This window comes from Balaenoptera ricei, chromosome 19 (genome assembly GCF_028023285.1).
Source record: "Balaenoptera ricei isolate mBalRic1 chromosome 19, mBalRic1.hap2, whole genome shotgun sequence".
Lineage (NCBI taxonomy): Eukaryota > Metazoa > Chordata > Mammalia > Artiodactyla > Balaenopteridae > Balaenoptera > Balaenoptera ricei.
Genome location: NC_082657.1, coordinates 3,145,930 through 3,172,892, shown reverse-complemented (window position 1 = coordinate 3,172,892; position 26,963 = coordinate 3,145,930). Strand labels below are relative to the sequence as shown.

At 57.3% G+C, this 26,963-nt stretch overlaps 2 protein-coding genes across 7 annotated transcripts; both read right to left on the bottom strand.

Moving 5' to 3' along the window:
- Nucleotides 1–1,146: 1,146 nt before the first annotated feature.
- Nucleotides 1,147–15,904, bottom strand: SHISA7 (shisa family member 7). Of its 3 annotated transcripts, XM_059905706.1 has the most exons (6): nt 15,881–15,904; nt 11,284–12,071; nt 9,634–9,788; nt 8,011–8,076; nt 7,416–7,565; nt 1,147–5,971 (listed from the first exon to the last, which is right to left on the bottom strand). In XM_059905706.1, the coding sequence occupies exons 2-6, from the start codon at nt 11,961–11,963 to the stop codon at nt 5,325–5,327; spliced, it is 1,698 nt and encodes a 565-aa protein (XP_059761689.1). In that variant the 5' UTR covers nt 11,964–12,071; nt 15,881–15,904; the 3' UTR covers nt 1,147–5,324. The 3 variants fall into 3 exon arrangements, with proteins under 3 accessions (XP_059761689.1, XP_059761688.1, XP_059761690.1); XM_059905705.1 differs by lacking the exon at nt 15,881–15,904 and having other exon boundaries at nt 11,284–12,223; XM_059905707.1 differs by lacking the exons at nt 8,011–8,076; nt 15,881–15,904 and having other exon boundaries at nt 11,284–12,223.
- A 2,540-nt stretch (nt 15,905–18,444) lies between these two features.
- Nucleotides 18,445–25,708, bottom strand: ISOC2 (isochorismatase domain containing 2). 4 transcript variants are annotated; one of them, XM_059905800.1, is made up of 8 exons: nt 25,606–25,705; nt 22,808–22,889; nt 22,325–22,371; nt 21,635–21,772; nt 21,153–21,362; nt 20,782–20,852; nt 20,506–20,623; nt 18,445–18,854 (listed from the first exon to the last, which is right to left on the bottom strand). In XM_059905800.1, exons 4-8 carry the CDS (start codon nt 21,767–21,769, stop codon nt 18,774–18,776), a joined length of 615 nt encoding a protein of 204 aa, XP_059761783.1. In that variant the 5' UTR covers nt 21,770–21,772; nt 22,325–22,371; nt 22,808–22,889; nt 25,606–25,705; the 3' UTR covers nt 18,445–18,773. The 4 variants fall into 4 exon arrangements, with proteins under 4 accessions (XP_059761783.1, XP_059761782.1, XP_059761781.1 ...); XM_059905799.1 differs by lacking the exon at nt 22,808–22,889 and having other exon boundaries at nt 21,635–21,790; nt 22,325–22,368; nt 25,606–25,708; XM_059905798.1 differs by lacking the exon at nt 22,808–22,889 and having other exon boundaries at nt 22,325–22,368; nt 25,606–25,707.
- Between the last annotated feature and the right edge of the window lie 1,255 nt (nt 25,709–26,963).

The window sequence follows — 26,963 nt, the reverse complement described above, 5'->3', positions numbered from 1 at the left end:
CACACACACACACACACACACACATTGGTTCTGTTTCTCTGGAGAACCTTGACTGGTACGGAATAGAGTCTAATATCTGAGAAGCAAACAATTAAGTACACTAGAGAGGAAGGGGTTTTCTTAATGATAAAATCAATGCTGAAATGCCCTGCACACACAACCCAGAGGTATGAGCAAACTAATGCTTTGATGTAATATGAGTCTGATATTTGTAAACAAACACGTAGATGCTCCTGAGGTGAGCTGTCCTAAAGTTCATAAAACCAAGCCTTAGAGGCACTTCCTGAGACAGAAAGAGGGGGCAATTCTAGTCATCACTGTGGAAATATTTTAATGCACTGGGTGGGAGGAGAGAGGTGTGGAAAATGCTTCCCAGTTATCATAAAAACTGACATTTAGACCATTCTGTCACACCCCGTTATGGGTTGAATTTTGCTCCCCGCCCACAAAGATGTTGAAGTCCTAACCTCCAGGACTTGTGAATGTGACCTTGTTTGGAAACAGGGTCTTTGCAGATGAAATCATTGGGGTGGGCCCTAATCCATCATGACTGGTGTCCTCATAAAACGAGACATTTTGCCAAGGAGACACACGTACAGAGGGAAGATGATGTGTCGAGGAATGCCAGCATTGCCAGCAAGCCACCAGAAGCTAGGAGGGAGGCACAGACAGATTCTCCCACACAGCCTCAGAAGGACTCAGCCCTGCCGACACCTCCCTCTCAGACTCTCAGCCTCCAGCGCTGGGAGAGAATACATTTCTGTTTAAGCTGCCAGTTGTATGGTACTTTGTTACTGCAGCCCCAGGAAACTAATGCAGATGCACCCCCCACACACACACTTCAATGATGTTCAGGCAAAGAATTCAAATATAAGGAGGCGCAAACAAATAGAATCTGCAAACAAATGCTTACCTGCTCAGAGGGAAGAAGCTTTCTTAGGAAGAAACTAAGCGTTTGAAGGCACCTCACACTGCACCTCCCCACGCCTGACTCCTCCCTTGGTGGCAGCTGGAGCAGCCCTGACCACCTACCCGCAAAGACACTTAGATGCCCGCCTTCCTCGGCCACAAAGGGGGCTCCCCAGTGACCTGCAAATGCGGGGATGGAAACCCATCCTTTCCCGACAGTATACTTGAGACCGGGGATCAGGAAAACATCTGTTTATTCAAAAAAATACCAACTTGCAGCTCGGCTGGCTGTCCTCACCAAGGAACTGGGGCAAGAGTCCGGTGTTGGGGGGAGGAATAGGGTGGGTAGGGATAAGGAAGCAGGCAGAGCTTTGGAAGTTCTTTTGGTCCAGAATTGATCTTCTTCTTTCTGTACCGCCCTCCACTGCCCCCTCACTGGAATGGGAGTGTGTGTGTGTGTGTGTGTGTGTGTGTGTGTGTGTGTACGTACGCACAAGCCTGTGTATGCATTTATGAGGTGGTGGGGGCTGGTGGGGGAAGACTCAGATGGCGAGGTCCCAGCTCTGGAAGCATCAAGGGGATCTGGCAGGACATGCCCACTTCCTCACCCACCTCGAGACCTCTCCCTACTATGGCTTATTTGAGATAAGAGGTCAAGGCCCCAGGGTCAGGCAGCCTGTGTCAAGTGAGTGGGGGGAGGGGGCAAGATACTTGGAATCCAGGCCGGGAAAGAGCAAGTTGAGGGGGGCATACAAAAGCTGAAAGGCCCCGAATCCCCCAGTTCTGGGGGCTGGAGAAAGCTGAGGGCTCCTTGAGGGTGGTGAGCAGAGGGGAGGGGTCTGGGAGGGGTAGGCGCCCAAGCTGGCTCCTTTTGGGGGAAGTCACAGTCTGCCATAGGGACACTGGGCGTGGTGAGGCCCTCAAAGGGATTGGGGGAACCCACAGGAGCAGCTGTAAGCGTGGAGTTGAAAACCCGGCAAACTGGCACTGGGGCCCTGGTAGATTGGGGGTCACCCCTCAGTTTCGTCAGTGTGGTGGGAGCTGAGGGTCAGTTATCTGCCCCAGGCTCCTGATGAGAAGGGATGAGCTGAGGTGCCAGGATTTGTGGGGAGAGAGGAGAGGGAGGGGGACGGCCCAGGGGAGGGAGAAGAGGCCCCCTCACCTCGCCCTGGGGGCTGGGAGAGGGGGCATGTAGCCCTTTAAGAGTGGGGGAATGGCCGCCCCAGAACATGGCTATATACAGAGAGAATTGGGGGCAAATTGTGCGTTGGGTGTTGGGGAATCCCCGAAACCCAGAGGCTCCCCTGTGTGTGAGGGGGAGATGAAGGAGAGAATGCTGCTTCTCTGCCATCTTGGGCTGATGCAGAGCACCCCCCCCCCGCCCCCACAGGTGGCACTGGCAGTGGCCGTGGCTCTCCAGACGTGCCTGCCCCACGACCAGGGCAGCAGAGAAAACCACTGAAGGCCTCAGGGAGGTCGGCAGCTGTTGGCCCAGCCCAGGGGGGGTCTCTAGGGAGAGTTTGGCCCAAGCCAATGCAGTGCAGCTCTGGGTGGGGATCCAGGTAACAGGGATTGGGCAAGGGGCAGTGACATCACCTGAGGACTGGAAAGCCCCCCCTCTGGTGATGATAAGAGGTCTCTTTGTTGACCCTGTCACCGATCAGATGGTTGGGTGAAGGGCAGTTATCAGGAGGGACCTGGATGCCCTCACCAGGGGGAGATGGAGGACTGGCCAAGGCCAAGTCTGTGGTGCGGTTGATGCAGGCAGGCGTCAGCCTAAGTCAGGAGCACAGCAGTGACATCATCAGGAAGGGCCAGAGTAGGATGATGTCATCAGAGGGGGCCCCATCCCACTCCATTTTTGAGGGAATGGGAAAATGATGTGTATTGTGCTGGTTCCTCTTAAGGGAACAATGGTAGGTGACCCCAGAAGACAACTGAAATACAGCTGTCGTAGTACTTGGCTCCCAAGCTGATGGATCCTGGAAGGTGATGATACGTGGTTGAAGTGGCTCCTGCTAAATGACATCATTGGGTGTCCTGGATCCTGGGAAATGATGATGCCATGGTTATGGTGGATTCCAGTAGATGGTGATACCATGGCGGAAATGGATCCCGGGAGATGATGACACTGTTGGGTGTCATGGGTTCTGGGACACCATTGACTCTCATGGCTGCTGGGAGGTGGTGACATCACTGCTGAGTTGAATCCTGGGAGGTGATGACACCAAGGCTGTGCTGGATCCTGGGGCATGAAGACGTCATGGTTGAAGCAGATCCTGGGAGGTTGATGATACCATGATTAAAGTGGATCTTGGGAGGTGATGACACCATGGCTGTGCTGGATCCTGGGGCATGCAGACATCATGATTGAAGTGGATCCTGTGAGATGATGACACCACAATTACGGGGTACTATGGGAGATTGTGGCATCATCAGTCTTCGTGGATCCTGGTAGAAGATGTTACCATCAGCTATAGTGGATTCTGGAAGGTAATGACACCGTTGGTCATGGCGGATTCTGGGAGGTGATGACATCATCAGCTGTGGTGAATCCTGGGAGATGATGACACATGGTTGTGGAGAATCCTGGGCGATGATGACACCATGGTTGTGGAGAATCATGGGAGATGATGACACCATTGGCTATAGGAAACCTCGGGAGAAGGTGACACTGTTGTTATGGTAAATCCTGGAAGAGAATGATATCCTAGTTGTGGTGGATCCTGCGAGATGAATACACCATAGGTCAAAGGGAATCCTGGGAAATGATGTCATCATCAGGCATGGTTAACACTGGACCCCAGGTGCAACTTACCACCAGGAGTGGTGGAAGTCTTGTGGTGCTGATGATGTCATCAGCTAAATCAATAGCAGGCATACCCCCACCTCCCCCCACCCCCAGCAGGAGGCCAGGACTTTGTTTACAGAGGTGATGATGTCTGTAGTGACGGCAGAGAGAAGTAGCGCCACCTATGAGTCCCAGGACTCCAGGAGCCTGGTGGGCCAGAGTGGCCTCCGTGGGAGCAGAAGCCAGTCTGGGAGTGCTGTCCTCCAGGAGTCACACAGGACCCGTGGCCCAACCACCCTTTAGGTGAGGTTCTGGTGGAAATCCCGCAGGGCATGTCTCTAGGGTCAGGGGAAGGAGTGACCAAGCCAAGTCATGGTGGGACAAGGCAGAAACTCTGGTGATACCATTACAAGTAATGGCCTTCCAGAGCAGGCAGTGTCTCTGGTGATGACATCACAGCACTGGGGCAGAGCCTCAGCTGGGGCAGGGCCACTGCCAACAATCCACAGACGGACTGTCATCTGTGGCAGAGACCTCTCCGCCGGGGCAGCCTCCCCAGTGAGGACAGCCCTAGATGACACCTCAGGACAGGGCACCTTCTCTGGTGACCCAGCAGGATAGTCACGGACTCTGGGTGTGCCCTGCCGCGCCGGGACTTGGCAGCAGCAGTGGAGGTGTCTCACGGCGTGTGTGATCTCGGAGCAGGCAGTGGAGGTGTCTCACGGCGTGTGTGATCTCGGAGCAGGCAGAGTCTGGTGGTGACATTGCAGAAGGGGCCTCGTCTTGGAGATGTCCCCAGAGTGGGCTGCCATCTCTGCTGATGACATCACGGAAAAGGCACAGTCCCTCTGATGACATCATAGGGCAAGGCACCTTCTCTGGCGATGGCATCACAGGAAGGAAGCAGAGTCCCTGTGATGATGTCGTAGAAAGGAGGCCTTATGTCTAGTGAGGACACAGCTGGTGAGGCTCTTTCCCCTGTGATGCGTCCCAGGAAGATGGCTTTGTCTGTAGTGGTGACTTCAAAGACAAAGGCATCTTCTTTGGAAGAAAATATTTTCCTGGTGATGATGATGTCAAAAGAGGCCTTTTGGTGCCAGAGATGACATCATAAGGATGAGATTTATCTGTGCAGTGACATCATAGGAAGGACTCTGTCTCTAGGGATGATGTCATAGGACAAAGGCATTGTTCCTCTTATGACATCACAGGAGGGAAGTCTGTGTGATGACACCATGGAGCATAGACATGGCCTCTAGTGATGACCTTAAGGGTGGGCCTTTTCCTCTGTGATGACCTCATGGGAAGGAGGTTTTGTCCCTGTGATGAACAAAGACATTTTCGCTAGTGATGACCTCACATACAGGCCTCTTCCTCTGTGATGACGTCATGGGAAGGAGGTCCTGCCTCAAACTGTGACATAGGAGGAGGGGTCTCATCTGCCGTGACATCGCAGAAGGAAGCTTTGTGTCTGGTGATGATTTCATCCAAAACAGTGTCCTTGGAGGCAGCCCTCCCGGCCACTGCAGATCTGGTCCCAGGCCCCTGGAGTGTGTTGGGGGATGCAGGCTGGGATGGGGGCCCCAGGCTGCAGCCCCCAAGCCCCTGGCCCGACCTCAGACACTCAGACAGTCACCTCATTCTTGCTGGCAGTGCGGAGGTGTTGGGGCAGGTGATGGCCGGGGATGAACTGCAGCTGCTCCAGCGTGCCCTGGTGCTGGAAGGGCGGCCTGCGGGCCAGCGTGCCCCCACCTCCGCCGGTGTCTGACATCCAGGCGGGCTGCGGCGAGCCGTGCAGGCCGTGGTGGTGGTGGTGCGCGTGCAGGCCGGGCGGCGGGGGCAGCCCGTGCAGCGGTGTGGGGGGCCCCCCAGGCCCCAGCAGCAGGTTGGAGTGGGAGGCGGCCAGGCTGGCGCGGGCGGCGGGCTCGGGGGGCAGCGCGGGGCTGCGCGGGGGTGACAGCAAGTGCTCGCGGCTCTGGCGCAGGGCCTCGGGGGACGACAGGAGCAGGTGCTCCTGTGACACGAGGCGCGCGCGTGGCAGTGTGAACTCATAGCGTGCCCGGCCCCCGTCGCCCAGTAGGTGCTCCTGGGACATGACGCGCCGTGGGTTGGGTGCGGGCGCCAGGCCCAGCTCCTCGGGGCCACCCCAGCCATCCATGCGATAGCCGCCCCCTGTGCCAGGTCGCCGCAGCGCATGCAGGGGCAGCGTCCCGCGGGGCACCTCCGCCAGGTGCCGGCGCTTCAGGTAGGCCTCGTCCAGATCCTTCTCGGCTGGGGGAGAAGGAAAGAAACCACAGAGGTGGGTCCTCAGCCAGCCCAGAACGTGCTCCCTTCCCTGGGGCACCCCCCACCCCAGGAAGACCCCAGACACTACCTGGAACTTCCTGGTCATTAGCCTGGGCAGGGGCACAATTTTAACCAGTCAGAACAGGCAAACTAGCAGAATGCAGATTCCCAGGCCCGGCTTGCAATGCTGCGAATCGTAGACGAGGGGGGACCTTTTTTTTTTTTTTTTTTTTTAATTGCCTGGGAACATCCCTTCTTTTGGGAGTAGAACCCAACTCTTGCTTTTGAGGAACCACTTTTCCTTCCCTTTCATCCTGTAGCATGTATTTTTCAAACTTGGAGATTCGACCCATTCATGGGTTGTAAAGTCAATTTTGTGGGTAGGGACCAGCATTTGGCAAAATGAAATACAATAGAAAATTATCAGAAAGTGTCCCATAATAAGAGAATAAGGGTGAATACCATTCACAAAATTTTTATTTCAGTTTTGTGTGTGTTATTGATATACTAATGGATGAAGTGACATGATATCTGGGATTTGTTTTGAAATAATCCACCAAAAGATGGGGTGGAGGGAGGAGAGATTAACAAAATGTTGCCCATTGTTAAAGCTGGGTGACAGGAACATGGGGCTCGTTTTACAATTCCTCTACTCTCGAGTGTGTTTGAAAATGTCCATAATAACAAGTTTCAAAACTTTACTGTAATTAAAAAATGTGCCAGTGTATGTGGGTCTCATGGGACACAATATAAAAATCCTTTCTTACTGTGGATCGCTGTTTAAAATGTTTGAAGGCTACTCCACTACCAGGGATCAGCCACTGACCCAGAAATGTCCAATCAGAGTCACAGTGATTGGTTCTGGGACAAGCATGTGACCCTTTTTTGGCCAGTGGGATCCAGGCTTGGGATTTTTGCTGGAATCATTGGGAGAGACTCTTCTGGTAGAATTGCCCTGAAAATTCTCAGGACAATCTTTGCCATCACAAGGGGAGATTCTGTCTGAAAATGAAGCCAGCCCACTGTGCAGCAGAGCTGAGAGATGTAGAATCCTGGAGACAGCTTTTGAGCACCTGGGTTCAGCCACATCTGAAGCTTGTGGCACATAGACTTTCTGTTATCAAGCCAGCATAGTCACCTTTTTTTTTTTTTTTTTTTTAAGTTGTATTTCTGTTCATTGCAAATACAAGTCCTGATGAATGCAATAGATCTTGGGGGGAGGACCACGGGTTTGCATTTTAAAAAAGCACCCCAAGTAATTGTGATAGAAAATTACCTCAGGTAATTCTGGAACAAACTTGGAGAAAATTCTAAGGCGGGGGGCGGGGAATCTAAAGCTTTAGAAGGCTATCGGGTCACTGTCCCTTGTCCTGAACCCAGGCCCTGACCCCACCCCATCGCCCAGGTAGCTCCCCTTCCCGGGACTCACCCAGCCTCTTGAGGGAGGAGTAGCGGTTGAGTTCAGATTTCACAGCGGCCTCGTAGGACGGGGGCAGATGCGAGAGGTTGTGGAAGGACCGAGAGCAGGACAGCGTGGAGTAGTGCAAGGAGGGGCTGGGCGGCGGAATGGCCCGCCAGTCTGGGGCAGAGGGGCATGGCCGGGCTCAGTCCAGGCCCTCCTCCCTCAGACCCAGCAGTGCTGGCCCCCAGCCCCCTTAGAGCATTAGAATCTGGAACTCCAGCCCCTCAGAGCTGCAGCAGTCCAAGCTCCCTGCGCACACTCCCCCCAACCCCCGGGCGCTCTTTGCTGGGGAAGGAGGAGGAGGAGGGGCAACTGGCGTTTGCTCAGCACTCGTTGTGTGCCCCACCCCAGGCTAGAGGGGATGCGCTCCACGCCGCTTCCCGCAGACCACTTCTGGCACAGAGATGAGAAAGTTGAGCCTCACTGGGTTACCTGGCTGGAGTGTGAGGACAGGCTCCCAGGGTCTCACAGCTGCCCTGTGCTGGGCACCTGGCTCCGGCTCAGTACCAGGCTGGGAAGGGAAGGAGCCCTGCCCTCCCCGCAGCCCCGCCCTGCTCCATACCCAGAGTGGCAGCGTGGTGTTTGGGGCTGTTGACGCTGAGGTGCAGGTAGTTGTGGTGCAGATTATCTGTGGGGACCAAGAGGGGAGGTGGCATCACTGCCAGTGCCTGCTCCCAGCTGGCACCGCTGTCCGGGTCTTGTGGAAGGATCCCCACTCATGTCCACTTGGTCCCCAGCTCTGGTCCCTCCTGCCTACTGACTCTTTGCCCTGACTTGCTTCTCCCTCCTGGATCATCAAACCAGCCTTCTGGCCAAATGGCCAGCCCATCTCCAAGATCAGCCCCACTGCGGTACTTCTGACATGTACACCTGCCCCTGTCCCTCTGCTGCTCGAAACTCTTCCCATGTCTCACCATCACCCATGGGACACAGTCTAAGCTGGGGGTGGCATTTGAGGCCTGTGTGACTTGTCCCCAACAGACATCTGCAGCCTCATCTCCCATCCCTCCCCTCAAGCTGTTCTTCTCTCTGATGCCCAAATGGTCCAGCTCAGTTCTGCCACAGGGCCTTTGCACATGCTGTCATGCTGTTCTCTCAGCCTTGAATCCCTTCCTCTCTCCTTCTTTGCCTGAAGACCTCCTACTCACCCCTCAAGATCCAGGTCAGATGTTTCTTCCTTATCACTACTCTTCAAACCCATCTCCTCCTCTCCATTCCTGATCCCAGACCAAGCCTCGTCCTTTACTGCCTGGATCATCACGCCAGCCTCCTCTGGAGCCTTCTTCCTCTCGTCTGTCTTCCTTCATATGGGTTCCAGAGACACAGTTCTTCCACCCACTTCTGACTTTGCGGCTCCCTTGCTCTAAACTCCTCCGTGGCTCCCCACTGCCCTCAGGACAAAGGCAGAGCCACTCAGCTCAGCCTGGTACTCAAGGCCCTTCCCGAGGTATCTGCCCACCCTCTCCTCAGCCTCAGCTCTGGCCACCTCACAAGCTCTGCTCCAGCCACTCAGAGATCCCCCTGCCCAAGAAACTCCTGTAACCCTCCTGGCCACTGCTCAAACATCACGTTCTGAGGGAACCTCCTCCCCCTCACACCCAATGAGACCCTTTTCAAACCCTCTTCCAGCTACCTGGACTTCTCCACTGATGCACTCATCATAAACTATAAGAATAACAATAATATGAAGTGAGTACTGTTACGATTCTCATTTTATGGATGAGGAAACTGAGGCCCAGAGAAGCGAAGTCACTTGCCCTAGGTCACAGCGGTAGAGCCAGGATTTCAATCCAGGCGTCTGGCTCCCGACAAATTCTAATTCAGTTACTAAGTGCGTCCTTGTGTGTCACTGGCTGTTGGGTGGTCTGACATGAGTTTCTCAAGTGCAGGGGCTGAGAATGTCTAAATCTAAATCATCCATCGTAGCACCCAGGGTTCCCACCCAGGGTGCCCACAGGAGGTCAGAGAGGAGGTCTGGCTCACTGCAAAGTCCAGTGCATTGCCCAAAACAGGTCTCGGCCATAACGGTTCAGGGAAGGCAGAGACAGCAGGCTGTGGCTAGGGGCAGGGCCTGGGCAATGGGAGGTGGAGCCATCCGTGGAGGGCGGAGCTACAGGGATGAGGGGTGGGGGCAGATGCAGAGGCAGCAGAGGCGGCGGCAGCCGAAGCCCCACTTCTCACTCACCGAGATTGGAGGGCTTCACGGTGTTGTAGAGGTTCTTGGGCGTCCTCGGGGGCATGCTGTCTGGACCCCCGACCCCCGGGGTTAGGGAGCTGCTTCGTGCCCGGTCCGGGCGGGTCCCAGGCCCCGCCTGATGCCTCAGAATGTCCACCAGAGCCCTAGAAGTGGCAGAGGGATGGTCAGTGGCCTGGGGACTGGGGGTGGGGGTGGAGAGAGGGAGGGCGCAGGCCTCTTTCCCCTCCCCGTTCTCACCTTTGGGTGTATCCGTTAGCTCAGCTCGGCTTCTCGCCTTTGGCCACGCCCCTTGCTAATATCAATCTGAGCACCGCCTGCCCCAAGGTCCCTCGGACCACCCTTCCCGCTTGAAGCGCCACTTCCCCTATTTATTTGGACCCTACCGCTTGTGCGGTCCCTCCCACATCGTCCTCTCTGTGGCCCTGCCCCACCCTGAACGTGGGACCTCACTCCTGTTCCTTTTGCTGCCTTCCCCATGGCAATAAAGGGTGCTATGTGGACCCCAAACCTTAGAATCACCGTTGACTCTTTTCTTTCCTGCACGGCCCTTAGCAATCCTGTGGATTCGCCCTCCAAAATGTATCCCAACTCGGAGCACTTGTCACCACCTCTGCTGCTACCTGCCCCATCTCTCACCATTATTGCCACAGTCTCCAATTGGTCTCCCCATTTCTGCCCTTGTCCCTTGCAGTCTAGTTTCACACGCACAGCCCAGGGATCAGATGGTGACACACGGAGCTCAGGACACTCTAGTGGCTCCCCCATCACACTTAGGATAAACCTGGCCTCTGCCTACTTCTGTCTACCTCCTCCTCACCCACTGCACTCCAGCTGCATGGGCCTCTTCGCTGTCCTGCAAACGCTCCACCTCAGGGCCATGGCACTTATGGCTTCCTCTCTGCCTGGAATGCCCTTCCCACAGATATCTGCTTGGTTCTCTGTTTTCCTTCAAGTCTCTGCTCAGAGAGGCCTTTCCTGACCACTTCGTGTAAAACAATACTGTCCCTCCCATTCACAACTCGTTATGCTACTTTATTTTATTCACAGCAGTTATCAATATCTAAAAATATATTGCACATGTGTTTTATTGCTTACTGTCTTAATGATAACGGTAGCCAGCATTTACTGAGGGCTTACCATGTGTCAGGACTCAACATGAATTAACCCAGGTAATCTTCATTACAGTCTGAATAGGTGGGGAACAATTATTAGGCCCATTGTACAGACGAGGAAACTGAGGCATAGAGAGGTTTAAGCAAATTTCCCAGGGTCACACAGCCCGCAGGCAGCTGACCTGGGATTGGAAACCAGGTTTACTCATCAGTGCAGGGACTTTGTTTTGTTCACTGCTGTGTTCCCAGCTCCTGGCTCACAGAAAGTGCTCAAGAAATATTTGTTGAATGAATGAAGGCCTGAGCCTACCCGGTCACTCCATAGACTGCCACTTAAGTCACATATATTCTCATGTCCCGCCCATCTCTCCAAGGCATTCGCTTCTGCGCTCCCGGTGGCTGCCTCAGTCTCTGGCCATACGCCCTGCACCCTGCCCCCACCCCCACCGGCCCCACTCCCTGATGGCTCCACCTCCCGTGGCCCCGCCCCCAGGTTCCCCACCCTCTGGGCCCAGAGCACACACACCTGGGTACGTTGATCTCCCGGTGGGCCCTGGGCGCACGGGACGCCTTGCTGAAGGCCACTTTGGCGCCGACGCCCACGGCCAGGGCGAAGCTGATGACCCCGCACACCACGTAGGCCGTGCTGCCCCCTGGGCCCTCGCCCCCACGCGCCCCGGCGCCACCCGCCCGGCCCCCTTCCAGCCACCCGGCCTGGCCGGGCCCGGGTCCCCCGCCCGCACCCCCGGCGCCCCCGGCGCCCCCGGCCAGTGGCGGCGGCGTGGTGGCCCAGCGCGGCGTGTCGTAGTTGGAGCAGGAGGCCTGCGCCAGGCGCATGTGGCGGTGCTCGCAGCAGAAGCGGTAGTGGCAGGTGCCGCAGCAGAAGCGGTAGGAGCCAGTGCTGCAGTTGAAGGTGGCGTCGTACTGGCCCATGACATCGTAGTAGCCGTGGCAGAGCTCGGCAGGAGGGGGCGCCCGTGCCGCCGCGCCGGCCGAGCTCGGGGTGCTGGTCCTGGTGCCGTTGGCCCCCGGGCCCGCCGCGCCCCCGCCGCCGGTCAGCGCCCCGGTCAGGCGCCGCAGGTGCGCCAGCAGGGCGGGCAGCGGGCCCGGGGGTTCGGTGCTTGTGGCGTTGGACGGGCGCGCCCCAGCCTGGCCGGTAGTCGAGGCCAGGAGCAGGAGGGTCCCGAGGAGCAGGAGGGCCGGCATGGGGCAGCCAGGCTGGGGGAGAACCGAGGCTGGAACGGTGGGCGGGAGAAAGATGGCCAGAGGTGGAGAAATGTGGAGATGGGGGCCGGAGATGATGAGGAAGGCAGGCTAAGGGAAGGTAGAAGGACGGAGAGACACAAACCAGGAAACAGAAAAGATGGAGGGGACATGCATGGGCCCAAAGTTGGCAGTCCCACGGGACAGTGCACGGTGATGGGGGAGCAACAGAAGGATGTCCAGACACCGCGGAAGGAGAAAGGAAATGATGATGGCAGAGAAGAGATCAAAGTGAGTGGTGAATGGTGGAGGAAAGAATGGGAAAGTTGACAGTGACATCAGGGGTGCGAAGAAACAAGAGAGGTGGACAGAAGCCAGAGGAAAGATGTGATGGAGGGAGAAGAAACCATGGAGGCAGGTGAGGGAGAGAGGGCAGAGGGGAAAGCCAGAGGTGAGATGCAGGTGAGGGAGAGAGGGCAGAGGGGAAAGCCAGAGGTGAGATGCAGGTGAGGGAGAGAGGGCAGAGGGGAAAGCCAGAGGTGAGATGCAGGTGAGGGAGAGAGGGCAGAGGGGAAAGCCAGAGGTGAGAGGCAGGTGAGGGAGGGCAGAGTGAGAGGTGGGCAGAGTGGGGAGGAGGTTGGGAGGGGTCAGTGGGGGACCAAGGGGGGCAATGAAGGGAGACGCATGGTGGGGTGGGCAAGATGGGAGGAGTCGGGGAGATGGGGAAGGAGAGAGAAAGAAGAGCAGATGGGGAGGAGAGAAGGAGAAAGAGAGATCGGAGTTGAGAACCTGAGTTTATAGACCAGGAGGTGGAAAAAGGGAGTGCAGGGTTTCTCACCCTGGGCGCTACTGCCATCTGGGCACAGAATGTACTTGCTTGTGGGGGCCCGTCCTGTGCATTGTAGGGTGTTCAGCAGCATCTGCTGGACGCCAGGAGCATTCACATTCCCCCACATCGTGATAACATAAGATGCCTCCAGGCATTGCCAAATATCCCCCCGGGGGGCGCATTTGCCCCCAGTTAGAACTGCTGCCTTAGACCCACGTGGCCCTCAGTTCCCCCAATGCTTGTTTCTCTCCTGTATTTACGTCTGATAATCAAGGGATCTTGAGCCTCAGTCTCTCTCTCTGTCTCTGTCTCTCTCTGTGGTCTCTCTCTCTCTCACGCACACACACACACCCACGCTCACAGTTTCAGGTCTGACGTGTCTCCTTGCACAGCTGGAGAGTCAGGGTAGTAGTGGTTCATCCCCCAGCTCCACCATGTGCCAGGTGCCTGATACTGGATACACCTAAGTCCCCATGTGCCTCAATTTCCCCATCTGTAAACCAGGGGTGAGGATGGCTATCACTGGGTGGTTGGAAAGACGAACCGATTTCATGTGTGTAGAGTTTAGAGCAGTGCCTGGCCTAGCGCAGGTGCTGTACTTATAGGAGGGTGAACAGGATGGGAGGGGCCAGATGGGACCGGTCAGCCCAGCTGTTTTGTACGGCAACAGGCTGGCAGGAGGGGTCCTTCAGCAGTGTTTACTGAGGCTGGGGATGCGGCAGTAGATGAACCACAGGGTTCCTCCTCTGTCTTTACGGGGTTTGCCTTCTGGTGAAGGGGGAGAGCCAGTACACAGACACAAATTAATGGGATGCACGTTGAAAACTGTTATGAAGAAACACTAAGAAATTATGAAGGCCATGAAGAAATAAAAGCAGTGCAAGGAGGTGGGAGAGAGGGTGGGAGGGTGGGCCTAGTTGAATAAATGTCGTTCGGTATTATTTTTATCCTTTGTTCCTTCCCGTTGAGTGTACGTGTATCTAGGGACCACACCATTATCAAAAACTGCTGGGGCCTGGGATGGGGAGAGGGCTATGGGAGGCTGCACTCGGGGCCTCAACATTCCCTCTGAGCTCTGCTCCGGCCCCGCCCCTGAACTCGCCGCCAGACTGCCTGCTGGATGCCTCCACTTGGTGTTTAACGGGCATCTTAGAAGTGCCTTGGCCCACACTCTGGAAAGCAGTTTGGCAGTTCCGTAAAAGTTAAACATAGGGTTGCCACATGACCCAGCAGTTCCACTCCTAGGCATATGCCCCAAAGAATTGAAAAACATGTTAACACAAAAACACGAATGTCCTTAGCAGCATGATTTACAACAGCCCCAGACTGGAGACCACCCAAATGTCCATCAGTTGATGAATGGGTAAACAAAATGTGGTCTATCCAGTCAATGGAATACTATTCAGCCATAAAAAGGGATGAAGCACCAATACATTCTACATCATGAAGAACCTCAAAAACATTAAGAGAGAAAAGCCAGACACAAAAAGTCACATATTGTATGATTCCATTTATATGAAATGTCTGCAATAGTCAAATCCATGTAGACAAAAGCCGATAAGTGGTTGCCTGGAGCTGGGGGCAGGAGGGAATGGGGAGCGACTGCTTAATGGGGGCAGGGCTTCCTTTCAGGGTGAAGAAAATATTCTGGAACTAAATAATGGTGGTAGTCACACAACATTGTGAATATATTAAATGCCATTGAACTGTACACTTAAAATGGTTAAAATGGTAAATTTTATGTTACGTGTATTTTACCACAGTTAAGAAACAAAAACCAACCAACAAAGGTCAGATGATGTCGCAGTGCCCAAGCAATGGTGCTAGGCTTTGAACTCAGGGCACCACCACCCACAGAACATGGATGCCTTATCCCACACAGAGAAACACGGGTTGTCATGCACACAGACACACCCCTTCTGAGAGTGGCACGTGTGTGGCGATGTGGATTCCTTCATTCATACGAGGGCTGCCACGTATGGTTGGGCAGGTTGTGTACTGCACAAGAGGGTCTGGCTGAGAGGCTGGAGTCCAGCCGGGCTCTCCTTCCTAAGAATGCAGCTAGTGGGGCTGCATCCATCTGTGGGAAGGGGCACCTTTTCAAACACACGCAAGGGTGCCATCTGTCTGCTAAATCATAGATGCTGGGGAGCTGCATTGGGCTGGGGGCACCTTTGTCTCATCTGCCCCGCAGGGGTCGCAGTTTGCCCTCTCAGTCCCTGTGCTGTGCCAAGCCTCTGGCTGGGCTCCATGGACAGAATTTCTCCCTCTGCTAACAGAGTCCCATTGTCCCTTCCAACTTCACACACACGCACATACCCAGGGAAACGAAACTCTTGGCCGTTGACAACTCTGGGGAGTGGGGCAGGAGGAGCAGTGGCATACATCCCCTCAGACCCAGCAACACACACACACGGCCCCTCTACCAATGGGGGTCCCGTAGCCTCCTGTCCCTGCCTCACACCTCCCGATGCAGGGCAGCACCTCCAGGTGGGGAGGAGACACACTGCAGACACAGCAGCTGGTCCAGACACAAGGATACAGGGGACCAGTTCTTCCTCTACCTCACACAAAACTGTACACAGACACACAACAGAGCTTACATACGCACAATGACACAGAGCACAGGACGCCCACACAGTGTCCCAGACACAACACGCAAGGACACCCAATGTCATCCTGGCGGCACACCTGAGCCTCCCTCCTCCCAAAACACACACAATACAGCTCCATGTGGACACACAACCATGCATTTCTGGGCATTCCCACCCACAGCACACAAGAGTCAGACACAATCTCAGACACCTTGACACACTGGGACCACACACAGCTCCAGAACATGGCCAGGGACCTGCCCCAGCCAGCTGCACGTGGGCATGCAGTGGCACACATCACAGCCCACAGTCACGCAACCTCGTAGGCACACACAAACCAGTGCGAACCCAGTGGTGGAGAGTCTGGAAGCAGGCATGTGGCCCTCCACCAGACACACCCAGACAGCCCCCCCCACACACCGGAAGGCACACTCCTCCTCCACAGCTGGAGAGGAATGCCCCCCAAACCCCGATCTCCCTCCCCACACCACACACACCTAGCAGCTCGGAGCCAGAACCCAGCACGCCAGCCCAGGACCTGAGAGACAGAGATGCGAGGACAGAGATCAGGAGAGCCAGTGTGAGGAGGGGTCCCAGAGCAGGCCCCACTCGGTCCCTGGGCTCACGGAGAAGCCCCTCCTCCACCTGCTCCCCTGCAAGCGCTGTGCCTCAGTCCGCCCCACCCCAGCCCTCTCCTGACCCTGCCAGCTGGGCTCTGGGGGCAAGGACCGCCTTCTGAGAGGCCTGGCAGCAGAGAAGGAGAGCTAGAACAGGGCGCGGGGGCGCAGGGGGAGAGAGCCCTCGGGGTGGGGGTAGAGGCCCAGAGAGAAGGATAAAGACCCAGGGAGAGGGGAGCAGAGACTCAGGGAGAGGGAGACAGAGACCCAGAGAGAGAGGGACAGAGACCCAGAGAAAAAGGGGGACAGAGGCCCAGAGAGAGGGGAACAGAGATGAAGAGAAGGGAGTACAGATACCCAAAGAAAAGAGGACAGAGCCCTGGGAGGGCAGAGACCCAGAGGGCGAGCAGTGATGGGGTGGGGGTGGGGCAAAGACCCAGAGAACTGGGGATCAGAGATTGAAGGAGAGAGAGAGAGCGAGCTCGAAAGAGAGAACCAGAGGAGGATAGAGACCCGCAGAGGGGAGGAGACCCAGAAAAAGCCAGAAGCCCTGACCTCAAGCAACTGGGTGCCGGAGAGGGGTCCGCAGGTGGCAGCGGGGTCGGGGCTGAGGGTGGGCGGTGTCCGAGTGCAAAGGGACGGCCTCCTAGGAATATCTGGGGTTGAGGGTGGGTTTGGGTTAGGCATGCGGAAGAAGGCGGCATCTGGGTTCCAGAGGAGGCGGACCCGGCCTGAGGGGGAAAAGAGGAGGGAGAAGGGGAGGGGTCTGGATGCGGGGGCGGGGATCCCAGTTCCGGGCGGGGGAGGCAGGGTGGAGAGATCCAGCGCCGCCCCCGGCTCGCCACCGGGGAGGTGGGAGGTGGGATTGAGGGAGAGATGCGGACCCTCCCCACGCACTCCCAGAGGCCCGCCCAGGTCCCTAGGCCTTCCTGTCTCTTATGTCTCTGTCTCTGGGAGTCTCTGCGTCTCCGTGTCCTTACCTCCTCCCGGGACGTCGCCTCCCACCTCCTCTCCCTCAGCCTGCCGGCGGGTCTCTCATCTCTATCGGGAGGTGCCCTGAGTCGCGGCGTCTCTGAGCCTATCTCTCTCTACGTGTCTCATCGCATCTATACATCTTTCAGTCTCTGTCCCAAGTCTCCTCTGTGTGCCAACATTTTCTCCTTCCCTCTGCCCCGTCAGTCTCTGTCTCTCTACATCCTGTGTCTTCCCCGTTTCCACATTCCCATCTCTCGCTACCTCTTTGACTCCGTGTCTCCGTCTCTGTGTGTCTTTTTCCTAGGTTTGCTGTCTACAGATCTCTGTCCCTCTGAGTGTCTCTGTGTCTCCCCCCGACCGCGGACCACCAATCTCGCTCCCCGGGTCCCCCACTCTCGCTCAGGCTCAGGTTGGAGGGGCGGGGTGGGGGGGCGCTGCGGCGGGAGCTGTGTGTTCCCAGCGCAAAATAGACTCCTGTTGCCATGGCGACGCGAGCGCGGCCTCCGAGACGCGAAGCTTCAGGCTGGGGGGGTGAGGAGGGGGGGACACCTGGATCCGAAAGGCGGGGGCCGGGGGCGCCGGCGCCCGGTCCCAGGGGCTCCTGGAGGAGGGGGGAGGCAGGGACTCCTAGATCCCTGCGGAGAGAGGGGGTGCTGGGCGCTCTGACCGCGGGGTCCGGTGACCGGGCCTTCTGGGAGGGGTCTGGGATCCAGGGGCGGGGGGGGGCTCTGCTTCCCCAATGGGGGGCGGTCTGGCTGAGAGCTCTGATGCCTGGGTCCCTGGGGGACTCAGATTGCCTTCTTGGGCACCCAAGGATGCGGTGGGGGCGGGGGGAGGACTAAGACTCTGAAGGGGCTGAGGGGCCCTGACTGGGGGGTCCGTAGAATCCCAACTCCCAGATTTCCAAGGGGGCTGCAGAATTCTGGGAGCCCCTATGTGGATCCCCGGGCTCCTGCGTCTTAGGGGAGCAGGGACCACTCAGATGAAGCTATCTGTCCTTCCCATCCATTCATCCATTCATCCGCATGCCTGTCTCTTCCTTCCTCCCCGTCCCCAAGTCCCTCGTGCCTCAGTTTCCCCCTCCGCACCGGGGTGCGGTCACGCTCACCTCACTTTCCGGATGCGGGACCCTGGGGGAGTCGGGGGTGGTGGCGACTTGGGGGGCCGGCCGGGGGAGGCAGAGCCAGCGCGTGTCTGCGAGCCAACCCGGCTGGGCGTGTGCGCGCGCTGATAGGGGGGGCGACCGGCAGCGAGTTGGGCGACCCCGGGCCGGCAGTTCTTTTCCGTGCAGATGCGCGCCGGCTTCGGTGCAGATGTGACAGTGGCCAGCCCTCGCCTTTGCCTCGCGCCGTCTTGGAGTTGAGAAGAGGCACCTCCCCCTCCCCACCTGCTGGGGACCCCTCTTCCCCCACCGCCCGCAGCCCCCAGTCGCCCCCGGGATACCCCCCAAACCCAAGAATGGTTCAGTCCACAGTCACATCAATGTTTATTCTCTGAGACCGGGTCCCACACAGCCTGTGACACTCCCTCCCCCTTCCCTCGCCACCCCTTGAAGTGGCCCGGGGGCCGAGCCCCACCCCCAGCTCGGCTCAGCCAACCCCCGCCCAGCTTCCAGGAGTCTCATTTGCATTTCCGGGAGCTGCCGCCCAATGGAAAAGTGGCACCCACCTCCCCTCCTGAGGGGGCGGTACCCCCGGTGGACTGCACCACTCTTGGGATCCAAGAATGGGGGAGAAAGCGCTTCTGCCAAGGTCCCAGGGACAAGAAGGTGGTCTCGCCTCAAGGCAGGGTAGGGAGTTCAGCGGAAGAGGGGGTTCTGGCCATGGAAGAGGCCCAGCAGCCCGCTGTCTGGGGCGGGCTCCTTGATGATCTTCTGGATCTGTAGGGTAGGGGTAGGGAGTCAGGAAGCATCAAGGGTTCTCATCCCCATGACAGATCCAAGGGATACTTCTCCATTTTCATCTCCCTTGCCCCCTTAGTAGCAACTGGCCAAACCAACCACTGCCTCTTCTCAAAACTTTTCTTGGGGTCTCCCTTTCACCATAGCCACCAGGGTTAGCACCTGGTCATCTGCCATCTTGGTCCACCTTGCTGACTTGGACCACTAAGGGTGACCGACTCTGTCCTGGGGCTTCTTGTCTGCACATGCTTCTTCTTAAGTACTCTCACCTCTCCTATCCCTCAACTCTGAAATCCAGTCTTCGCCTTGCCCCTCAACTCTGGACTCACTTATCCAGCTGCCTCTTAGATGTTGGTGGTCACTTGACCTCTCAACCTCATTGCCGCCACCTCCACCCCCATCAGTAGAGAGCTTGAGCAACTGCGCTCAAGCCGGATCCCCTCTCTGTGCTGCCTTTTCACACCTTGCACCCATCAGCAATCCCTGTCATGCTAACCTGCAGAGATTAAAAAATGAAAATAAGCAAAGCCTGTATCCCCACTGCTGCCTCCACCCTGGTTTCCCCCCTTCCTACCACATATCCATTAGCCACCTGGCACCACACACAGATCTGACAGTGTCCAGCCCCCCCTGTGCAAACCCCCATGGCTGCCCCTCCCCACCCCCACCAAAATCTTTGGGAAGTCTCGGCTCTGGCTCCTCCCGGCCTCCCCTCCTCCCACACTCACCCGCCACTCACCATGCCCTGCTACCGTTCCCTGAATAAGTCAAGTTCAGTCCCACGTCCAGGCTTTTGCCCTAGCTGTCCCCTCTGCCAGGACCACTTTTTGGATGACTGGCTGCTCCTGCACTTTCAGGTCTCCACTTTAAGGCCACCCCCCAGGAGGGGCCTCCCAGCTGCCAGCCCCCATCTTATTTCTCACACATTCCACATGTGCCCTCCCCAGCTCCAGGCCACAATGCGAAATTGAATACAGACTGTCTTTTGCTATTGCCCCTGGACCTGCCACAGTGGCTGGCACATAGTAGGTGCTCAATAAATGCTCAACAGAACTGAACTAAGAGGAGGGGAAGGGGCAGATCTCAGAGGGCTGGGAATCTCGTTTGGGCATGTCCCGTTATCCTAAGGGCCAAGGGTGTGAAGCAGTGGGGACTACCTGGTCAGACCTGGGTACTAGGAAGGCCACTCGGGTGGTGGGTGTGGAGGCTGGACCTGAGTGCCACAGACTGGAGGAGGGGGTGGCGGGAAAGGGTCAAGGGGCTCCCGTCTGCAGGGCCCCTGCCGGACTGTTCTCTCCCGTCTGCCTGGCTCCCTCCCATCTCTACCTCACTCTAAAGTCACCTTCTTCCGGGAGCCCTCTGGACCACCTTAGGCAGGCCCTCCTCTGCACACCTGGCCCCCTCCCCTGCTTTATCTCTCTCTACAGTCCTCGTGGCCAGACAGCTTCTCCTTTCATTGATTTATGGTGTTGACCCGCAGTCTGCCCCCACTAGAACTTAGCGCCCCTGGAGGCGGCAGCCTTCTGTGTTCCCGGATGTATTCTGTGAATATGTGGTGGGTGCTGAAAAGATATTTGCCGTTTGCATGGGAGATGGGGGAGGTCAGAGTGTGGGGCGTGGGGGTCAGTACCTCCTTGAACTGGGGGTGGGCGGCATCACGCACGAGCTGCAGAATGAGCCCTTCGCTGGTGGAGAGGAAGGCGCCGCTCTGGCGCATCCGGGACAGCGCCACCAGCCGGTCGACCTGGCTGCGGGGGGCGGTGGGGCGGTGTGTGTATGCGGTGTCAGCGCCTTGGTCTGGACACCCAGACACCTGGCAAACTCGGCAGGGATCCCACCCCCTGGTTCTTCCTGGGTGCCCCAAACCCATCCCACATGCACCCCACCCCTGAGGGGACCCTCTCACCTGCGGGAGGAGCAGGCGTCCACCACCACGTGGACCTGCAGCCCTTGGTCCAGGAGGTCCAGGGCTGTGTGCTAGGGGCAGAAAGAGGTCAGGGCTACCCCCGGACAAGAACAGTGATTGGGGAACCAGGATGGGGATGAGGGAGGCTCGGATCAGGGCAGGAGGTCCCCAGATTACAACAGGATCCTAGGCAGGATGGGAGCCCCAGGTAAAGAGAGGGGTCCTTAGTGAAGGTGAAAGTCCCAGGTCAGGAGGGGAGTCATGGGTCAGGAAGGGGAGGATAGAGAGTTCTGGTCAGGAAAGACACCCTTTTTAGGTTGGGGACGTCCCAGGTGTGAATGGAGGTCCCCAAGGTTCAGCTGGGGTCTCACCAAGATGCAGGCTTGTGCCTCCAAGCCACAGAGGAGCACAGAGCGCAGCCGGGGCCGCGCGTCCAGCTCCTGCTGCACCACGGGCACCATGCTGAAGCAGGTCTTGGCCCGTGGCTGCAGACCCTCAGCCCCCAGCTCGGGCACTGTGGGGCCCAGGCCTTGTGGGTACTGCTCGGTCAGCACAACGGGCACATCCAGGAGCCGGGCCACCTGGGTTGGGGTGAGGAGCAAAGGTCTGAGCCCAAGGAAGGGGCTGGGGGCCCTGGACTGGGGGGTCTGAGGGACGAGGGGCCGGGGCCCTGGACTGGGGGCTCTGAGGGAGGAGGGGCCGGGGCCCTGGACTGGGGGGTCTGAGGGACGAGGGGCCGGGGCCCTGGACTGGGGGGTCTGAGGGAGGAGGGGCCGGGGCCCTGGACTGGGGGGTCTGAGGGAGGAGGGGCCGGGGCCCTGGACTGGGGGGTCTGAGGGAGGAGGAGCTGTACCTTGAGCATGCGGGCGGCCACAGAGACGATCTGGGGGAAGAACAAGACATGGCGGAACTTCTCCTGCATGTCGCACAGGAAGAGGATGGATGATCCAGGGATGACGCGTCCCAGGCCGGGCCTCACAGCTGCCATGTCCTGGGGTGGGCAGGGGGGCTGAGGGAGTGGGGTCAGGCAGGGAGAGGGCGTCCCAGGCCGGGCCTCACAGCTGCCATGCCCTGGGGTGGGCAGGGGGGCTGAGGGAGTGGGGTCAGGCAGGGAGAGGGCGTCCCAGGCCGGGCCTCGCAGCTGCCATGTCCTGGGGTGGGCAGGGGGGCTGAGGGAGTGGGGTCAGGCAGGGAGAGGGCGTCCCAGGCCGGGCCTCGCAGCTGCCATGTCCTGGGGTGGGCAGGGGGGCTGAGGGAGTGGGGTCAGGCAGGGAGAGGGCTCCTCTGCGTGTCCAGGGTCCACACGCTTACACCCCAGGCGCCAACTGTGATCCTCCCCCCAGCCCCGGGGGGAAACCGAGGTCTAAGCAGTGACGTGTCCTGACTGAGGGCCCGCTGCCCGTAGCAGAGGGAGCAGGACTTGAGCCCCGAGGCAAAAAGAGCTGCATTCTCCCAGCTGCGCCACCTCCCTCCTTCCTGGCCTGGGGTCCCTCAAGTCTGACTGCCTCCTCTGAAATGTAGTTCACCCGTGTGGAAAACTCACCAGCTGAGCCCCCCTCCAGGTCTTAGAAAGAAAGGCTGGGGTACCTGTGGAGTGGAATATTATCCAGCCATAGAAAGGAACGAAGCAACGACACAGGCCCCAGCGTGGAGGCCCCTCACCGCCATGCTCAGCGAGAGAGGCCAGTCACAAAAGACCACACGCAGGAGTCCGTTTACGTGGAATGCCCCAAACCCAAAACGGCTGCGTCCATAGAGACGGAGCAGGTTGACGCGCTTCCACCGCAGGGCGGCGGGGGTGGGGGGGTGGGGGGGTGCGGGGTGCGAGGAGTGGCTGAAAGGGCTACAGAGTTTCCGTGTGGGGAGATGGCAGTGTTCTGGAACTAGACAGTAGTGATGGTTGCCCAGTATCAAGAACATACTAAATGCCTCTTAATTGTACACTTTGAAATGGTCGAGATGGTAAAGCTTAGGTTATGTGTATTGTACCACAGTTTTAAGAAAAAGAAAGAAAGGGACTTCCCTGGCGGTCCAGTGGTTAAGAATCTGTGCTTCCACTGCAGGGGGCACGGGTTCAATCCCTGGTTGGGGAACTAAGATCCCGCATGCTGCGAGGTGTGGCCAAAAAAAAGAGAGAAATATAAAAATTAAGGGGGAGGGGACTGGTAGAGCCACCTGGCCAGCAGCCCTTTTAAAGGGGAGGACACTGAAGCCCCTGGGAGGCCATGAAGGCCAAGGTGCTGTGGGGACTAGAGGGGTGACTGCCCCTCCCCGCCCCCGTCAGGGTGAGCATCTGGGCCCTGGACACCCCAAGCCTCACATGTCCCAGCCAGAGGCTTGTGTCCCTGGGCGCCTGAGTTGCTGCACAAGTGGGAGTCCTGGCTTTTGTCTGCAGCTCCCTCCCTCTCTGCATGTTACTCACTTGTTTGTTAACTTATTTAGGAAACGGAGACCCTGTGGACCCAGTGGACCCAGTGGAGGGCAAGCTGGCTGACACTCACTCGGGGGAAGGTTCAGTGCTGGCTGGTGAGTCCCCGCAGGTGTCTATGATTATTCTTTAAACTGAACACATCTACCATTGAAAATGTTTTCTCTGTGTGACATATCTAAAGTTTAAAAACTAGTGGATGGCTAAAATGGTGAATTTTATGCTGTGTGAATTTTGTCTCAAAAAACAAATGGAATGGAAACTCCCTCAAAAACAAAACCGCACTGAATTAATTAATTGCATAATTACAACTGTGGCCAGTGCTAGGATCTCTAGGGAACCTAATCCATCTTGGCAGAGCTCTCCTGCGGAAGTGAAGAGAGAGGGAAAGAAAACAACCTTTTTGAAAACACAGGGCTGACCCTATTTCTCAGCTCTCCCCAAGGCCCCATGGCTTCTCTCTGTCCTCAGGACTACGATGTACCCTCCTCCCACAAGGCGCTGGACCGGGACCTGCCCGCCTCGGTGGCCAAATCCCACTTCAGGGCCTCTGCCCGGGCAGCTCCCTCCACCTGGAGTGCTCTCCTCACTCCCATTCTCGGCGTCAGCTCTCCAGGGGACAGGAGGGACAGGGTCAGGTGGGGGCGGGGGCGCTGGACCGTCCGGAAGCCTGTGACAGTGACAGGAGTCTAGAGCGAGGAGGAGCTTCCCTTTGGGCTGTAGGAGTGGGGATTGCAAGAACCCCTAGGGAGAACCATGTGCCCACATTTCTCAGAATTACGGATGCACAAACCCTGTGACCCAGAGAACTCACTCCTAACTATCCTAAGTATTTATCCTGCAGACATACCGGTGAAAGGACACAAAGTTATTCATTACGGGACAAGGTTATTCATTATGGGCATCTTCCCAGAGCAAAAGAATAGAAATAAATCCAACATCCACGGTTAGGGTACTGGTTACGTAAGTTATGGTATATCCATACTATGGAATTCTTTGCAGCCAGGAAGAATCACAAGGGAGATCTTTAAGTAACAACGTGGAAAAGTGTCCAAGAGATGTTAACAGTGAAGAAAAAAAAAAAAGCATAATAGTGTGTCTAACAATGCTCCCATTTGTGCCAAAATGCAAGAAGAAAACAAAGTGTAGGTACTGTTCCTATCTGTATCTGCTCTCTCTGGAATGCACATAAGGAACAGGCTCTTTCTGCAGGGACAGGCCTCTGAGGGGCGGAGTGTGAAGGACATTTGATTTTCACTGTGTACTAGTCTGTTCCTTTTGAATTTTGGACAATGTGTAACAGGTTGTCTAGTCAGGAATAAATACAATACAGTAAAGGATTTACATAAGGCAAGAACCCAGCAAAACCAACCTGTGGCATTAAAGTTATGATAACAGTTATCCTTGGGCGGCAGTGTTGAAGGAGGGGGTGCAAGGGGGGTTTCTGGCGTGTGGGGGACGTTCGGCTTCTGGATTTGGATGCTGTTCACACCAGAGCGTTCTCTTTGTGAAGTTATTTGAGCTGGATATCTGTGATTCCTGTTTTCCTACATATGTGATATACTTCCATAAAAAGTTTTCAAAATATACAATAAAATAGGGAGGCCTCGCTGGCTGCGGTGGGGCTGGACTGGAGGTGGAGGCCAGGGCGAAAGTGGGGGCTGGGGTCCAGGTGGCCAAGGGTGAGGCCTGGGCTCCAGTTCAGGCAGCGGGGACAGAGCGGGGAGGGGGCAGCTGGGCCTGGCTGTGGTCGGAGGGGGAAGAAGGAAGATCCTCAGGTTGCCAGCGGTCCGAGGGTGGCAGGTTCCAGGGACTAACTGGGGACCTGGAGAGGGGAACTGATTTGGGGGAGAAGATGAAAATGTGTGTGTGGGGGGCGGTGAATGTGGGGAGGGGGTCTCGGCTGGAGACAGAGTTGGCGGTACTCTGGGGAAGTGATGAAAATTCAGAACGCAGCTCTGGGTGGAGGGAGCCCGAGGCCGGAGGAGGAGGAGCGGCCCGAGGTGGGCGGCAACCTGAGGAGCGAATGGGGCTGTTTAGATCCCCACGTGGGCTGGGGAACCCGGTTCTGCAGCCGAGACTGGCTGGCGGTGTGACCTTAGGCAAGTTTCAGCTCTGTCTGAGCCTCAGTTTCCTTCTTGAGGAAATGGGAGCCAAACCCACCCACCACGCAGGAGTGACGCGGAAACTTGGTAGAGAGGGCGGAAGCGGCCCGTGGAGAATTCGAGCCCCTGGCTAGCCAATTCTGGAGGGCCCAGGCAGGAGTCCTCCCCCGGCTGTCCTCCACCAGCAAGGCGGGGAGGTCGGTCCCTCCGCAGCGCCAGAGGGGCCTTATCAGGAAGGCGCCGGGACGGGGCCCAGCCCGTCCGCCGCAGGTGAGGCCTGGAGCCACTTACCTCCCGCAGCCGGACTTCCGCCGCTCAGGCCCACTCGCGGGGTTCGCAGGCCTGGTAGACGTTTCCCAAAGCCCGGACACTTGGCCCGCCCCCGGCTCCGTCCGCGTCCCGCCCACCCGGGCTGAGCCGCCCAATAGGCACTCGTCTAGCTCTGCTCAGCCCCACCCCCCGCTCCCAGCCAATCCGCAAGCGCCGCTACTTCTCCCTGGGGGGGGGGGGGCTGCGTGTGGGCCAGACTGTGCTTCCTGAGAGCGTGATTGGCCTGTCAGGGGGCGGGAAAGCAGCCAGTCTGACCAATGGGGAGTCGTGACAGTCGTGAGTGGCGGGCCTAAGGCGGAGCGGCGCGGTGGGTACCGAGAACGCGGACTCCAGCTGGAGAAGTGGGTGGGTCGCTACCTGCCCCGCTGTAAAGTTCAGACCCCGGGGGCCGAGAGGGAGGGAGGGAGGTGCTGTGCCCAGGGCAGGGGAAGGCTTGGGGTTCGAACCCTTGCCCTTCTGTTTAGAGACAGAAACTTAGCAAAGAGACCCAAGCATTTTCCTGGAAAGGGTTAAAGGCGCGAGGAAGCCAAGAAGTCCCTCCCTCTCCCCGCACGTTCGTTCTCTGTGCCTCAGTTTCCCCATCTCACAGCACCTGCCTCCTACGGTGGTGTTCGTAATATTTAGACTGTGCTTGGAAATGGGGTTGAAAGAGAAGGAGAGTGAACTTGCCATCAGTCTTGGAATAAAAGCCAAACTACTCCCAATTCATGGTGTGCCTCTGTCAGCCTCTCGACTTCACCTCTTACCACTCTCCCTCGTCTCACTCCACTCCAGCCATGCTGGCCTCCTTTACTGTTCCCGCAACGTCCCACCTCAGGGCCTTTGCACGAGCTGGGTCCTCTGCCTGGAATCCCAGACTTTCGCAGTACCAGCTCCTCCTTGTCATTCAAGGCCCTCCCTGACCACCCTACATCAAGTAGTCACCTGACCAGGTCGCTGTTCTATTTTCTTCACAGCACTAATGCCAATCTGAAATTGGAAATTTATCTCGTGTTTAAAAAAATGTATGGATGTACTCATTTATTTTCAGTACCCCCGACTTTACCCCCCTCCCATGTGAACTCCGCGAGGGCAGAGATGTTATCTGTTTTATTCACTGCTGAATCCTCAGCACCCAAACCTGGGCCTGGCACATAGTAGGCACTCAGCAAATCTTTGGGAATAGTAAGATGACACCAGACACTAGGCAGAGGTGAACCAGGGTAAGAGGGAGCTGAAGGGACAGTTGCCAAGGAGGTGGGGCTGGGAAGAAAGAAGGGAGGAGGTGGGGGAGGGAGAGCGTGAACCCCCCCAAAGGGGCTGTGGTGGGGGAACTGGAC